The sequence below is a fragment of the Macaca nemestrina genome, chromosome 11 (genome assembly GCF_043159975.1).
Source record: "Macaca nemestrina isolate mMacNem1 chromosome 11, mMacNem.hap1, whole genome shotgun sequence".
NCBI classification, from domain to species: domain Eukaryota; kingdom Metazoa; phylum Chordata; class Mammalia; order Primates; family Cercopithecidae; genus Macaca; species Macaca nemestrina.
In genome coordinates this window covers 22469506-22487415 of record NC_092135.1, presented here as the reverse complement: position 1 = coordinate 22487415, position 17910 = coordinate 22469506, and the positions used below count along the sequence as shown (strand labels likewise).

Sequence of the window (17910 nt, the reverse complement as noted above, 5' to 3'; positions counted from 1 at the left end):
AGTTACTGTGGATAGCAAAACAAAAAATCAGTCCCTAGCGAAATACACTCCACTTATAGAAATGACAGCATCTTGACTTTTCTCTCTCTCTTTTTTTAGTACTAAAGTTTTAGCATTTTAAGAGCAGTTTCTACAAAACGTATTATTATGTTTAAATTTCTTCCTCTTATACTTTTATTTGCCATAAAATAAAAGTCACCGTTAAAAAAATTATTCTGATAAAGCACAAGACTCTGGGCAGAAAGAATACTTGGGTCTCCTTGAAGTAGGAGACAACTAGGACAATGAAACTCAAAATGCCCATCTTCCTGGAGATGGTGTAGACGTTTAGCTACAGTTATAACTCTATGTGCTGTTCTACCTTCTTGTTTTTCTTATTTTTTAACTGAAAAATTATTATACGAATGAAATCTTAACATGAACCAATTAAACAGGTCAGCAACCAACGCACAATGAAACAAAACAAGTGGTATTTATGTTTCTGGCAGTCTAATGGCACACAAATCCTGAAATATCCTTTCAAATGAAAAAGACTAAAGCATACGATAATATATATATATTCTGAATGTATTGCTGGGCTGGTCTGAAAGTAAGGAATCCATAACACCCAAAACAAAGTGAAAGTATGAGACCCTGCAAGGTAAACAAGAAAGACAAATTTCATCCCAAGGGTTTCTATTAAATCTTGAAGATCCCAGTTTTTACTTTTATGGATTCATAATGCACAGAAGGAAAAAAAATATGAGGTTGGCTATGGAGAATCTTATAAAATTCCCACACTAGAAGCAATGGCAACTAACACTCACCCTTAGTGTTTAGCGATGAACTAGATAGAAATAAACTTGCTAGGCACAAGGTTTTGGCAAGACAACTTGCAATTCTAAAGCATAGCATTGGATAGCAAGAGAGGAGAATCCTTCACGAGAATGTATAACCTCAAGCTGGCCTTCCCATGACTTTATGGTCTGAGTTCAAACTCCCTCTGGGATACAAAGAACTCAAAGACAAAATAAACTTTTCCAAATTGATAAAGGCTTTAAATCCTTGAATTAATTACATCTACAAAGATCCTTTTTGCAAATAAAGTCATATGTGCAGGTTATGATGATTAGCATGGGGACATGTATTTTTAGGAACCACAATCCATCCTATTAATATGCGTGAAGAAACAAGACCGTATCTGTTTAAACCAGCAAAAAATGCTGACAGCAGAAGCTTCTTCATACGGTATAAAACAGGCAGGTCCCTCCTCCTCCCTTCCCCCACCTAAATTTCCTTCCTGGACCTAGCTTTTTCAGCATTTTACAATGCATTTACTTAAATAATCCCTTAGAACATTGAATAGATCACTTCATTGCATTATTATTATTGTTTGAGCCACGGTCTTATTCTGTCACCCAGGCTGAAATGCAGTGGCATGATCACAGCTCACTGTAGCCTCAGCTGCCCAGGTTCGAACGATACTCCCACCTCAGCCTTCTGAGTAGCTGGGACTACAGGCATACATTACCATGTCTGGCTCATTTTTTAAAAATTTCTATTTTCATAGACACAGGGTCTTGCCATATTATCCAGGCTGGTCTTGAACTCTTGAGCTTACGGAATCCTCTCACCTCAGACTTCCAAAGTGCTGAGATTACAGGCGTGAACCATCACACCTGGCCAGATTATGTTAAAAAATAAATTTTTACCAAAGTAGTACATATTCATAGCATTGAAACTTGAATAATGATAAAACAAATAATTACCCGACTCCTCACTTTGAGTCAATTATTTTTTACTGTTCTACAGTTTCTTCTAATGGGTACTTAATGTTTCTAAAAATATATCCATATACCTCCATTAGCCAATTCCTTAATGATAGGTGTTTTCTACTGTTGTCTTTTTGAGGACAACACCCCCCAGGTCCCTTCACTAAACTCTCAATACTGTTGAATCACATTCTTTGCTTAAATCCATAATTTAATGTTTTTGCTTTTATGACAATATATTCTTTATAGGTAAGCTGAAAAAGTATATTGTAACTATACCTTCTATCTACAACATTTTGTATTTCCTGAAATTCTTTCACTTTTATTTGCAGACATTTCTATGAATCTGGATAAGTGCTTTTATACCTATGAAATGCTTCTCAGTGCAATTGTCCAGGTCAAACCTGACAAATCCTCTATTCTTTCTATTGTTTATGTTAAGACACCCCTCCTGACACTTTATAGGTCTCCTGCTCTCACCACATGAGCCTAGTGAACAACTCAAGGCCTGTGAACAGCAGTGGTCCATGAATTTCCCTTCTCTTTCTTCCTAGGAATGCCAATGTCCTCTCTTCTGGGGAGGATATCCAGTGTGCATCCTGATTTATTCATCTTTGATGAGGCATATACCCTATTTACTTCTCGACACAGGATGCTTTGAAGGTAAGCTTTTGGAGATTTTGTTTTCTGCAAATATTTTCATGTTATCCTAATAACTGAATGATAATTTAATATGGACTTTTGGTTGAAAATATTCACATTTCACATTTAGAAGCTATTGCTCTATTTCCTTCCACTTTCCAGTTGATGTGAAAAGTCCTATAATCTTATTCAAGAACTCTGGGTGAGAGATCATGCTGTTTACTCTGGAAGCCTTTAGGGTAATGACTTTACCCCATGTGGTCTGAAATATCACAATGACAAGCCTTGATATGGGTCTTATTTAATCATTTCGGCTCCTTAATGAGTATTTTTTCTAGTATTATTTCTTTGGTACTTTTCTCCCCTTTATATTCTCATTTCTCTATCTTCAACTCTTAGCAGTTTAATGTTCAGAGGAAATCATAGTCTCATAATTCCTTATTCAGACATTCCTTTGATCCACCTGATTTCAGTCTAGCCCTGCATCTCCACCCACCTCTGCTTATTGTCCAGAGTCTAAAACCTCTCTGTTTCCCAGAGAATACATCTCCATGCTCCCACAAGAAAAAGAAAAGGTAGAAATCTGACTCAGTAGAGTGAAAAGTGAGGAACTTAAACAAGGAAGAACTTTGCTGCTCTTTCAGACTTTCAGAGCTCCAGTTTTTATCCTCAACTCCCAATACACACACACACACACTTGCACACTTCCTTCTGCAGAACGTGGAGAATGTGGTTTCTTCCTGGAGTTGTCCAGGATATATCATTTTATTTCCCTCCAGCTCCCACACCTTCACCCTTGCCAACACTTTGTTGTAATCTTGTTCTGCAAAGTACTTTACCATATCTCCATTTACTTTCCAAATTTATATATTATGATGTAGGTTACTGATGGCTCCTAATTTACCTGAAAGTAAGCTTACTGTATTCCTTGTTCTTTGGAGTGATTTTTAAAGGAGATTGATCTCACTGGAGATGTATTTAGTCTTATTGTTTTGTATTTTCCTTTATGGTTCTTAATTTAAAGAAAAGATGGAGGTAGAAATGTCTTTCCTCCATAATCCTAAAATTGAAGACCCATCCTACTATGCTAAAAGTGCAACTTGCCCATCAACTAAACACCAGGATTGTTCTAATGTTGGTATCAAATTTAGAGAAAGTTCATTGCCTAATCTAAAGGACTATCAGGCATCCAGCTAGAAATGTTCATTTGAATTGAAATCCAAGGAGATTTCATATTCTAGAAAATATGAAATATCTTGCTTTTTATGTGATAATTCTACATCATTTACAAACAATATCCTTGCAGAATTTACTAAATGATTTTGTTTAGTATTGTAGTATCATAGAGTAACAAATTCAAGGTGCTATTTAAACTGTACACTACATAGAGTTGCCACTTTTTAATAGGGCTCCATCCATGGAGTAGATATTGGTGATTTGGATATTCTGTAACAATTTCTCAGCAGAAAGTAGGCAAAAATCTTAAAATAACAATATCATATTATTACAATAATTTAGTGATATATAAAAGTAAAATGTCTTAAGAAAGTGATTCATTCTTATAATTTACACAAAGTCACTGTAGATCCCCACAGAAGTCTTAAATCAAACTACCTGACCAATCAATTTCATCTACCAATTTTTTGACAGCGGTATTATTTCCAAAGGATGACCTATGTAACAAAACGAGAAACTTAATTCTAAATATGCCTTGTAAAAGAACATTAATTATGAAACCAGTATACTTTGATTGATTCTACAAGGTCTAATTTTGCCACATACATCCCTTTAGTGACAAAGTGGTCAGATTTGGAGAAAAATGCGCTTCATATCAAGCTTCATATAATTGGCACCTAGATTATGAATGAAATAGAAAAGTGAGCAGTCTGATGATTCTCTGAGTACTTTTCAGAGATTTCCCACACCTTCTAGACATTGATGATAAAAGGAAGTTCTACTCAGGTCCAGAAGCTTATTCATATGTCTTCCAGAAATTTTAATACTTCCTTTGTATGCATTTGACATATGAGATATGAGTATGTATATGACAATTATATTTAAGCAATATCCTATGATCATTAAGATTAGTCAATTCATTCAGTTATTCTTTCATTCATCAACAAATATTTAATTAGCACCAAAAAATCTAAAGTATACAGACAGTTGAATTTAATCTTGATATAACCTTCATTCACAGATACCAGGTAATATCTAATACGTATTTGGAATATGAGCATTGGTATATGCTATGACTGAGAACAGAATTTGCTTATATTTCTTTAGTCCTTAGGTACACTAACTGGTTATAGTTAATCTAATATAAAATGTTAATTATGCCAAATTCTATTTATATTCAACATCAATAAATATAAATAATTCAAGCCAATAATATCACAATTAATTCAAGTATACAAATAAGCAACACATACGAGTTACATAATATTAACTTATGTATTAATAAAAAACTATGTAAAAATCATCTTACCTCTTGTTTGTAACCCCTTTCCACAGGCTTCACTGCTGCCCATTATTCCCTGCCGGACAGACTCTGGCACTAAGATGCAAGGGCTCCATTTCTGTAGCTTCCACCTGTGATTACCAAAAACAATGGACTAGAAACTTCACTGTGATCAACATGCAGAAGAAATACTTAGATATGTTTCAAGTTCAAAAAAACATAAAGACAGCAATTCAATAAAACTGGATGTGAAACCAATGTCATAAAACCAAGCCTTGGCAAGCACTAGAATGACAATAGTCCATTCTACCCCAGATTCATGATTTAGGCACTAATTCAATGTTTTTGAATTGGTCCTGTGGCTAATGAGAAAAAACTGAATTTGGATATTTTGCACATAAACTTTGGTTAATATAGAAAGTGGCAATAATAAACATTAGAGGCACAGATCAGTCTAGAGGGTCTAGTTCTTTATGCACTTAAAATTGTTTCAAAAAAAAATACAAGAAAAAAAAGAGAGTGAGAAAATCCCTATGTCCCATTGGTGCGTTAGAGAATCAAGGTTTGAACATCCGTAAGCTTGAGGTACAAACTTCACATTAATCTTCTGCTTCAAAATTTTTATAAGCTTGAGGTACAAACCTTCACACTTAATCCGCTGCTTCCATTTATAAGGTGTTCCCAAGGTCTTCTGAAGTAAATCAAACATCTCAATAGGTTATAGAGTAAAAGAACGGGCACCATGGACCTATCTTATCCGATAGTTCATCTTAGGAAAGAGGAATGGACCTGCCGTTGATAAAATACCATGATTTCTAGTCCTCAGAGGATACAATCTTGAAGGCAATCTTCTCACTTTCTACTGGCTTTTCTTTCTCAGGTCAACAAAACTCTCTTTTTATGACTCACAGGGCAGATGATGACTTGTGTCCTTAAATCTGTCTCTTCACAACATTCCAGAAAATCCAAACCCTAAGTATAACTACAGATCCTGCTCTTTCACTTAGTACATTTTAACCCTTTTCATATGAGCCAATACCTCTGATAAAAGAACTACTTCAAAAAAGGAAAGAGAAACATGAAGCAAAACATCATTGACCTCATTCAAGTGGCCTTCATAATGGGAATAGCTGAAGAGTTGGGGAAAAAAAATCAGGAAACAGCTAAACAGGAAACCTGTTACATTTAAAGAAATCATCTATTAATTTTAAATTGTTATAAATTTACTTTATACATGAACAGACACATTCCACATGAATCCAAGATATAGAAGCCAAAAGGTAAGGGATTTTAGTCCAACTTTTGAACTAAAATATGTCGTTCATTCATTAAATTTCCTTAAATTGAGTTTACATAGGCTTTCTTGACCAAAGTGAGATTGAGGAGTTCAATGTCTTTTACCTTGGTGAATAGACTGAAATGGAGGAAAGAAATTTTTGGAATTCCTTTATTAAACTTTCAATTTTAGGATAATAAATCCAGGCTCAGAGAGGTTAAATGATTTGTCCCAGGCTGCGCAAGTCAGGACAGGCCAGTTGCCAGTCCTGTCTCTGGATATTCAGCCACATCCTCTTGGCAACATCTTATTGCCAATTCTACATAGGGATAAAGGTGCCCATGCTGTCATATCTACTGAATGTATTGAGAGAAGTTCAAATACACATGACAGATTAAATAGGCATTTTGATTCTGTTTTAATTTGGTAAACATGTGAATATATCACCTTAATGGAGTCAGAAAGAAGAATCAGAAGAGAATGATAAAATCCTATCTTAACTCACTTCCTAAGACAACTTCCTCCCTAACATACCAATAAAGGGGAAAGCAAAATCTAAATTGGAACTACATTGCTCAAAATTCAAGGATGTTTCATGAAGGAGCAGAGATTCATGCTGATAACTTGGATACATTTTGAACTACGCATCAGGAAAAATGGCACAATGATCCAATTCATACACAGTAGAACTGATTTTTGGGGAACAAGGCAGGAGGTCATTGATAGCAACTAGCTCAAACACAAGTAGCTAAATTGAAACTCAATGAGAGAGTAAAATGAGTGGACAAAGAAATAGAAGATCCCACTAATAGTTTTTTGATTTTGTCTGATTATAACAACCCTGGGTTCATAAAAACATCTAATAATATTTGATTTGGCTATTTTTTTTCATTTGGATACTTTCCTTGAGAGCTCTTGCTGGGCTCAGAAGTTTCAATATTTAGACATTGTACAAAAGGATGAATATTGACAGTGTTTCCACAATGGCCCTGTGGTTAATGAGAAAAAAATAGGAGTCTGGGCATGTTCCCAGTGTTTATTTACATCCTCCCAAAACTGGTCATCGGATAAAAACAATGAAAGTACAGGATGATAAAATCAATAGTAATTTAGACTTCTTCAACAATATCTTTCTTCTTTAAAAAAAAAAAGGAAATAACTTGTATTCTCTCAAATAATTAGCCCTCGAATTTCACAGCTTTAAGTTTAGTTTCTCAAATAATTAGCAGAAACATGGGACATTTTTGCTGAAGGCATTTTTAAGTGTGCTGATAAAACCCATATTTTTTTTAAGACCATGGATTATTTTCACAAATCAGTAAAACCCCACAGAGATTGAATTTAATCCCAATACACTTTAAAGTAGCATTTCAATCAGATTTAAAACTGTCAGGTGTTAAAAGGGGGGAAGCTTGTGAGTAAGCAAAGAAACCTCAAGTATTATTTTTATAAATAGTAATCACTAATTTGCCAAGAGGGAATATACAGGGAACATACATAGTTTAAAAGTTATTCATCTTCTTTTTGTAATAAAAAATTTTATCCGTAAGTTAAACTTTTTTTTTTCTAATTGAATGGTTTCTGAAACTGTGTATCACAAAAATTGAGAGCCAAAAACATTTTTAATTAAAATAAACAAGGGAGTACAAATTTGCTCTTAATTCTTGACTAAAGATGTTAGGATGAGAATAATAGAATGAAGGTAAGTTGCCTCCTGCACACGCGCGCGCGCGCGTGTGTATGTGTGTGTGTGTGTGTGTGGTGTGTGTATTCCTTCTCCCAGCCCCCAGATAACAACCGTAACAACCTCATCCTGAATCTCTTTCGAACATGATCCTGAAAATGGATTGCTTGGTGGCATAAGTCAAGCAGCTCACTTACGGTCAAACATGCTTCCTTTCCCCTCTGTTAATTAGACTTTCATATTCTCTACTCCTCCCAAATATGTTCCAGATAAGAGGGTAAGAATATTAAAGTATTTGAAGATATGTAAATCCCAGATCCCCTCTTACTTCTTATTTTTCACCAAACGACCGTATATTATATGAAAGAAAATAGGTTATAATTTGTAGTAGGTCTAATGATAATTTTAAAAGATAACTACTTACCGATATATAGGACACAAGGAGACATCTTCACACTCTCTCTCCTCATATAAGGTATCTGGGCATTCCTGGCCTCCATTGGCTGCTTCTTGGATGATGATTCTGTATCGAGACTGTTTTATTGCGGCATTTCCTGAAGTAAAGGAAAAAGAAAATTAAATACTGCCCTTTTATGTTGATGCAGATCAAAATCCAGGTAGCAACTGAGAGACAGATAAAGTAAGCACATGTGGAAAGTCAACCTGGGAATGAAAATAACAAGCAAAGACCAGGAGTGAACACTCCATCTTACTTTTATGAAATAAACACACAATACTTAACAATGGTGATTTCAAATATAATTATTTCTCACTGTCTTAATATGTTTAATTAGAATCTACCTTACCAATGGCATGAAAGTTTTTTGACATGATCAGAGGGGCCCCAGAAGCCCTCTTTGATCTCCAAACAACAGCTGAAATCACTGGTGTTTTATTATTAGCAACTCAGTCTCTTGAGTAAGGGATTTCTCCATCCAGGCCACTTTTTATAGTGCAAACAAAACACACCTATAATAATTAATATATTAGTAACCAATTTGTGGATATTAGTTTATTAGATTTCTTATTCTTTATAACCTCATAACCTTATAACCATATGTATATAATTGGAATTTAGGGAAGAGGCACTAAAATTGGGAAAGAACAAAATATTGTTTACTTCAGGGTTTTGCTGAGAAGTAGAAGTATTAATAGGAACATCAAAAAAAAAAAAACAACTGATGTTCACTTTAATGTGTTGAGGCACTCATTTCACAATCTTTAGATGCCTTCTGAATCAACATCAACAACAAAAATCAATTATCATTAAAGTGCTTTGCAACTATTTCAATTACTATGTGGAAGATAGACTATTGGCACTATAAATACAGACACAAATCTCTGACCTACAGAACTTACAATTAAGCAAGAAGAAAAGGGGCAGACATATACACAACTAGTTAGAAGACATTGCAGTGTGAGCAGTGTCAGAGAGTGACACAGGGTTAGGTGGGTATAGAAGAAACAGAAATCATTTTAGAATTTGGCAACCAAAGAGGGCTAATGAAGTAGACAAATTTTTATCTGCTTTGAGGGCCTTGATGGTTAAATAGAAAAAAATCATATATATATATATATATATATATGAATATATATATATGAATGAAATCATATATATATATGAATGAAATCATATATATGCATATATATATGAATGAAACCATTCAGGCCAGGGAAACACTTTGAAGAAAGGCACTGAGATGTAAGAATGCAAGGCATTTATTTACAAAGACAGACATGTAATTAACTACACTCAGAAGGAAGGTATGTGAGTATGGCTCTGGGTGTGAGCACATGGGGAGGTGGGAGAGAGGGAGGAGTACAGTGAGGGTTTTAAAGAATGGAGAGAAAAGACAGTGTAGGCAAAGATGGAATCAACTGGTAGGTTTGGTACAAATAATGGACCTACCCATATCAAGATGTTAACTTACAGAAAGCCAGCACAATGAAATAAGAATTTATTAAAATTATATATGCATTTTTAAAAAATCATGAATACTAGAAGACTCACAGTGAGAAGCAACTCACCCACTATGAAAGCTTCCTTACTCTCTGTCTTCCTTTTCAGAAGGAACACTTTCAACTGCTTCTGTATTTAATTTTTCTACGGTTACCTCCAAATCTATAAATACTATGCTTATGTCATTACTTCTTGATTTATGAACTTCAGACATTATGTATTGACTTTCTGCAGTAATTGCCAATTTACTTTGTACCATCTTTCAATCTTTGATAATGATGTTGCTATTTTTATGCCTCTACTGGTTACTTAATAATCCATATTTTTTTAAGTCCTACCCCTCACTCCTGTCCTCCATCAGACCAATCACCACAACTTGGCATAGTCCTCTTGGGTAGAGGAGCTTTCTCCCTGCCACCACCCACCTTCCTGCTACATTAGGTCATGGCTCCCAATGTCGTGTCATCAATTTCTCTACTTTTTGGTCTTACCCATTAGTGTTCTGTCATCCATAAAGATCTCCCCTCCACTAATGGTCCTCTCCTTTTGTTTTTGAGAAGGAATTAGGGCTTTGAAAATTCCTTTCCTATCATTTTAAATGAGATTCTCAGAAGGAGGAGAGACCAACAACTTCGCACATCTTGTGACTTTGAACTAGAAGTTAAGGAGATGTACAGGATCTTTTCCATCTGTTCCCCAAGATCCCCTTTGTCCTGCTTTAACCTGCTTTATACCCATAGGTGGGCTGCATTGGTGGCCCCCTGCCTTATTGGCTTCTGTTTGGCCTTTGCCAGTGAGGGGATGGGACACACAAAAGAAAAGAAAAAAAGGGCAAGTGAAGAGATAGAGAGATGAAGGTATTTATTCCACCAGATTCCATCCTCTGTATTGCCTCAAGTTGTCTCCTTACCTCTAACGAAAGCCACAGTTCCTATGGAGTGGCATTTGCTTATAGCTATTAAATACTTTTCTTTCATTCCACTAAATGTTTCTCCCTCCATCAACTTTACGGCTCTTAACTTTCACTAGCCCAGGTACTAAACCATCATACCCTGTAAGTCTACCTTAACACTTCCTATTCCTTTGTAAATAGTCCCTTCATTAAATCTTCCTCAGTTGCCCCATTTGAGTGGGCTACCTCTTTCCTGGCAGAACACGCCAATAAAGTCAAAGGAGAGATGCTGCTATTTGAAAGACTAGATGCTGTAATTGGCCCCTTTTTAAATGTAGTTAAGGTTATGTGAGGAGTTTAGAAATAGACGCTTAAAAAGAAAAAGAGGGTTGCCAAGATAGGTCTGCCTCATAATAATATAAAAAGCTATCTTTATTTGGGTGAGAACAATCTTTTGTAAATAATTATGCCTTTGGAAAAAGTCTCTTTGCCTACTCCCAATTAATGCCAATTATATTGTACTATCTCTGTTTAGCCTATACTGTACTGTTTAGCTTTAGAATGTTTACTTGAGTGTAGGTTTGTGTGTATGTGTGCTTTGTCCAAATACTATCTTAGGAGTTTGTAAATAAAGATTGAAAACAATAGAAAAAAAAGAAAGGAATGCCTTCACCTCACATGGAGAGAGAAACCCTAAGGGAGACTACATATACAGCATGGATCCATACTTCTCCCTTTACACTAAACATGCACATGCACACACCATACACACACGATACACACTCACACACTCAGGTAGTCTGCCTTTATGGTGTGACTCCAGGTAAAATAATCTAAAGTTTGAGAATAATAGTTGCATTGACTTTCATGCCCTACAGATATTCGGGTGGAGGTTGAAAAGGATGGATCCTCCAGTGAAAATCAACATTTAGTATCGAAGTAACATTTTCCAGAGGAGAAACTGATTCCCACTGTGCATAAGTGAAGAAAAATGTATGCCTTTGGAGAGAGAGAGAGTTAAGGGATGATCTTGAGCTAGGGAAACAACACCAGAGATGTGTGAACTACCTGTTAAGAGTCTTTCTTTCTTTTTCTTTTTCTTTTGCTCTCTCTCTCTCTCTCTCTGTATTTCCTTGAACTTTGCAATGGACATATTTAGCAATCAATTTTAAAGAATTTTCCTCTCCTTATGATGTAAATGCCTCAAATTATGGTCAAACCTATAGCAGAATCCTTTACACACAACAGACTTAAGTGACGTTGTGGGAAGCTCAAGGGCAGGCAGTGTACACTTGGGATAGAACAGTCAATGATTTTCCCATTTTTGTCTGAGGCATTTAAATCACAGCAACTCCAACTTGAATAGGGGCTGGGTAAAATAAGGCTGAGGCCTACCGGGCTTCATTCCCAGATGATTAAGGTATTCTAAGTCACAGGATGAGATTGGAGGTCAGCATAAGATATAGGTCATAAAGACCTTGCTGATAAAATGGGCTACAGTAAAGAAGCCAGCTAAATCCCATCAAAACCAAGATGGCCACAAGAGAAACCTCTGGTCATCCTCACTGCTACCCTCCAACCAGCTCCATGACAGTTTACAGATGCCATGGCAACATCAGGAAGTTATCCTACATGGTCTAAAAGGGAAGGCATGAATAATCCCCACTTTGTTGAGCATATCATCAGGAAATAACCATAAAAATGGGCAACCATCAGCCCTCAGGGCTGCTCTGTCTACGAAGTAGTCATTCTTTTATTCCTTTATTTTCTTAATAAACTTGCTTTCATTGTACTCTATGGACTTGTCCTGAATTCTTTCTTGCACGAGATTTCAATGATAGTCTGCATTATGAAAATATGGCACATATACACCATGGAATACTATGCAGCCATAAAAAAGGATCAGTTCATGTCCTTTGCAGGGACATGGATGAAGCTGGAAACCATCATTCTCAGCAAACTAACACAAGGACAGAAAACTAAATACCACATGTTCTCACTCATAGGTGAGAACTGAACAATGAGAACACTTGGACACGGGGCGGGGAACATCACACACCAGGGCCTGTGGAGGGGTGGGGGGCTGGGGGAGGGATAGCATGAGGAGAAATACCTAATGTAAACTACGAGTTGATGGGTGCAGCAAACCAACATGGCACATGTATACCTATGTAACAGACCTGCACGTTGTGCACATGTACCCTAGAGTTTAAAGTAAATAAATAACATAAAATAAAATAAAATAAAATAAAATAAAGAATTATCTCTTACGGTCTGGATCCATATCCCTTTCCTGTAAAAATTTCACTTCATTTTGAAGCCCACATGAGGGCTGTATCAAGGGAGAACAATAATTCCAGAAATCCAAAAGGTAACCAGCAACAAAAGAAGTAGAGTCTGAGGCAGCCCCCAGTATCATGATTTGAAGCCAGGTAAGAGAAGATGGGGAAAGGCCAAGTAGTAGCTCTAAGAGTGATGTCAAACAACACCTCCTTTTCCATTGAATACTGAAGAAAAAGTGATTTGGGGAAGTAGCTATAGAGAGGGGAGGATAGTGGCTTTGCCACTGGACTACATTTAGATCACCTACGTGTGTAAAACATATTAAATGTTTCTAGGAATTACCATCTTAATCTATGTCAGATCCACGTCTGGGCATTTTACGTATGCATATGCTACCTTATTTTATTATTATCACTTCTTATAATTATTCCCTTTTTACAGGTAAGAAAATGGAGGGTGGAAGAAGTAAATAATTTCCCAAAAATCACCTAGCTAGAGTTAAAACTGTACTAGGTAGACATTTAGGCCCATGATATTTCCACTAAAATAGACTTTATAGTATGATGAAGGAAAAGAGGGAGCATTCGGGGGTGGGGGTGTGAGGGGAAATAGTTTACGTCACTGTCCTTCTGTTATTCTAAAGGAATACTTATTCCCTTCTAAGCAATTTTTCAATAGCACTCGCTTACAGAAGATTTCAGTGTTAAAAAAGTGCCATGTTTGTAAGCTTTTGTGAGTGATGTTTCCAACCTCATTAGGCCTATGAAAAATAACAATAAATTAAAGTGCCTGTTTGCCAACATGAACAATTGCTCAAGCATGATTATGACTAATAACTAGTTTAAATTCAGTTTTGATTTATGCATATTTTATCATCACTAAGTCATCAGGTATAATTAAACTTGCTATTAATTATAGTCAAAAGAAGTAACATTTAGAGAAGATGGTGACTTAAAGATTAAGAAACATATTTACCATAGAAAGCACATGAATGGGCTACAAACATTGAGAGATGTTTATAGATTCTTCGTGAAGGTCTACACTCGTCTTTTCCAGAAAGATGAAGGAGAGAAGAAATGAGTATGTAAAGAGACCCGTTGGGTCATTTGCAGTTAGGTAGGCTGGGGCACATCACACTGAATTCATGTCATGAATGCTGAGCCCTGATGTCAGGGTTATTCGATTAATGAGTTAAAATAAAGGACTGACTCACTAAGTTTGCAACTAATCTAAAATGTAAGAGTAGGGGGACAGCAAGTAGGTAGTAGAACAGGAGTGGACATAGGCACTGGCTGATAGGAGAGGCAGGGTTGGAGACGAACGTGTGACCAGGAAATTGGGGGCACTGCTAGAGGCAACCATAGGTGCAGAGTAGATGAAGGATAGTCACGTACCAGCAGCGCGTGGTAGTTAATCCAGCAGCAACCTGCAGAATTCTAATAGATTTTAAAAATTAACCTTCAGGGGTTTCCCTTGTTTCTCAAATATTCTTATTACTCATTAAACATCAGTGGTCTATTATGCTTCACAGCACCACTACTGTTCCAGGCCTACCACTTTATAACTCCTGGTTCTCACCCTGAAGTTCTCTTTCCTTCTCTTCACTTATATATACAACTCACCACTCAAAAACAAAACTGAACCCATCCTGGTGATTCCTCTCTCACAAAGATTGAAGCAAAAGGATGACACCAATGCTTTTGAAGATTAATATCACATTAACAGTCTCACATTAAATACTTCCTAGGGTTGAGTTGCAACCCTAACACCTGTTAGACTTCAGGTTATTTCTTTGACCTTGCTAAGCCTCAACTTCCTAAGTTGTAAAACAGGCCAGCTAAGTTTCTAGTTCTTATAACTGCTAGGAGGATTACATGAGATACTGCACGTGAAGCGTGTACACATTGCCACGTACAAGGAATTTTCTCTAGCATAATGGGAGTTCATGAAAGAAAAGAAAGATTTTAAAAAATAGAAGAAAAGTTTCAATAGTTAAATTTTCTGTAATTTAGACAGAGAAAAAAAAAAGTGACAATCCAGCTTTCCATTCGGAACTGAGTCTCATTCCTGTTTTGTACATCTAGGAGCAGACAACGAATGGCTTAAAACCATTCCATGTTCCTGGTAAATTAAACTACAATTGCAAGGCAATTAGTACCTACAACTATGTTCTCATATTATTGGAGAGGAATGGCTAGGATGGTCAAACATCCTGCTCTCTCAGGGCAATTTTAGCTAATAGCTATTATCCTAGCTTAAATAATAATAACTCCTCCATTCACTCTCATAAATGTCTTGGTTTGTATGAAACATTATATGATCATTCAAAGACTATCACCTCCATGTGCATGTATAATAAGAAACATGTACATTTTATTTCTAATTCCAGCATAGGATTGCATTTCAAATGTGTGGAAAAAGTAGACTGACTGCACTGCTATTCTTAATATTATCTACTCAACAGGATCACTGGACCTTTTTATTTCTTGATACAGAATTCTGCTGGCATCGTTCAAACATTCGAAGAAGGCTGTTTTGTGTCCCTCAACAAACTTGTTTGTGAAACACTGAATTAAAATTTAATGGGAAGAGAGTATAAGGCTTACCTCAAAATAACCATAGCTACTCTATATGTGTTACTATAACAGAAACATCACAAATGGATGCCATAAAACTGAAAAGACTTAGCATTTATTCAAAAATGAGCATTAATATGAGGGGAAAACAACTTGGACTTGGAAAAAATTCCAAATTGTCATTGAGAAGGCTGGGCGCAGTGGCTCATGCCTGTAATCCCAGCACTTTGGGAGGCTGAGGTGGGTGGATCACGAGGTCAGGAGATTGAGACCACCCTGGTTGACAAGGTGAAATCCTGTCTCTACTAAAAATACACAAAATTAGTCAGACGTGGTGGCGGGCGCCTGTAGTCCCGGCTACTCAGGAGGCTGAGGCAGGAGAATGGCATGAACCTGGAGGCAGAGCTTGCAGTGAGCCGAGATTGTGCCACTGCACTCCAGCCTGGGTAACAGGGAGAGACTCCATCTCAAAAAAAAAAAAAAGCAAAAAACAAAAAACAAAAAGAAGGCTGTTTCTAAGTCAATACTAGTGACAGACAAAGATGGTAGTACAATATTAGGCAGCTTGTTTATTCACCTTTAAATCTGTGACTCTGAGTTATCAGAGTGAAGCATTTACCATATACAGTGTTGTCATCATTAATAAATATTTGTGAGGTACCTGCTATATGTAGGCAACTCAAGTAGGTGCTGGTGTTATGCTGAAATGTACATACATGCATTATTAAATCTACCCAGTGCAGCAGAAGTAAAACTTGACAGATAGATAATAACATAAAAGATCTCTTTAGTTTTATAGGAGTTCAGAAATGATAATATGAACTTTGTATTTATTATCCAAATCCATCAATGTTCTCTCTTTGTTCAAGGAGAAATGCAGGCTTAAGTGGTTTAAAAAAATGCAATGCCCTAGTAGAACTATGAATAGGAAGGTTTTATATACTTCCTTCCTATCCATCTTGGTGTTCCATATATAGAGCAGATACATCAACAGCAGCATGTTCCCCTAAAATTCCCTCCCAGCTTAAATCTTGAAGGACTTCAAAATGAACACTGAGCTAAAGACTGTATCTATCTATATATAAATGAAATTAGGCAAAATTGCAAAGCTTTTCTGCTAAACTTTCCAGGAATGTTAAAAATAAGCTTCAGAATATCCATATACTTCTTTCATTTTGAAATACTGCCTGAAAAAAATGTACTCTATATTCTTAAATTTTTATAATCATCATTCATTTTGCAACAGAAGCCAAATTCAATGGATCTGACAACAGACAAGACCTTCAGGGCTCTGATTTCTAATCCCAGCTCATTACTGAATTGCTATATGACCTTGGGCAAGGCACTTAACCTTTCAGAACTTCAATTTTCTTACTTGTCCTATGTGGGTAATACTGCTGAGACAATTCACAGGACAGCTGCTAGGAATGCTTAATTAAGCGGGATTTAACTTTTTTCAAATGCTATATATATGTGTATGTGTGTGTGTATATATATATATATATATATATATATATATATATAGTGAACTTGAAATTTTTTATATGAAAGCCCTTTGTATAGACTTAAGAAAGAGCAATTCATGTTTATATCTGCATAAACTATCCAGGATAAGAGTCAAGGCAAAAACAAACTTCCTGTAGTAGACACAACACACAGAAACCCAGGCCATAGTTCTAAATTTCCAGGGACTCCTTCCAATATCCTCGGCTTTCTATCCCCAACCACTGCTGTTCTTAAAACACCTCCAATTTAGAGAGAACTAATCTTATCAAACAGTGATCCACTTTGAGTCTGCCCTTCCTTAGTCTCTACATATCACAACTGAAGTCATCCATAGCTGATCTCCTTGTGTTTAATTCCAGCTGCATATCAGAATCTCAGGGATGCTTTCTCAAATTCCTAGTGCCCCACCCTCCTCTCAGAAAGCCAAACCAATTAAATGACCATCCCTGATGGGTGCAGCTCAAGTATTAGCACGTTTTAAAAAATTCCCAGGGAGGAGAACCACCAATTTAGCACAATTAAAGCAGAGTTTCTTATGCATCCAATATGTAAAACAGGAAAAAGACCATACAGCATGCTTAACCAAGCAATAGAAAACAAATGAACACTAGCTAAACCACTACTGCTCTCAACCCGTTTAAAAAACGCGACCTGCCCTCTAGCTAAAGTCCATCATAATGGGTATAATTGGAAATGTGCAGTATAAACAAGGAAGGTTAATAACAACATCTATACTGATAAGTTGTACTTGTCTTTTCTTCCTGTCAATGTGTTATGAAATGACAGGGATTTATTTATTTATTTATTTATTTCCCAAATCCTGACCCCTTTCATTTTAGCAGAGGAAGTGACTGCAGCTGCTTGCTACAACAGGGTCCCCTA

The 17910-nt window shown here is 36.3% G+C and overlaps 1 protein-coding gene and 1 long non-coding RNA gene across 3 annotated transcripts in view; one reads left to right on the top strand and one right to left on the bottom strand.

Annotated features, from left to right (window-relative positions):
- Window positions 1–5208, top strand: part of LOC105492582 (uncharacterized) — a 79451-nt gene extending 74243 nt beyond the window's left edge. Inside the window, exons 4-5 of the long non-coding RNA XR_011609718.1 lie at window positions 2306–2414; window positions 4905–5208. This is a non-coding gene — a long non-coding RNA (uncharacterized lncRNA). The remainder of the gene's footprint in view (window positions 1–2305; window positions 2415–4904) is intronic.
- Window positions 1–17910, bottom strand: part of LOC105492585 (thrombospondin type 1 domain containing 7B) — a 900526-nt gene that overhangs the window by 395170 nt on the left and 487446 nt on the right. For both annotated transcript variants that reach the window (XM_071072671.1, XM_071072672.1), the window contains exons 11-12: window positions 8236–8365; window positions 4879–4982 (exon numbers count right to left, since the gene is read on the bottom strand). In XM_071072671.1, the coding sequence (XP_070928772.1) occupies window positions 4879–4982; window positions 8236–8365 (234 nt within the window). The remainder of the gene's footprint in view (window positions 1–4878; window positions 4983–8235; window positions 8366–17910) is intronic.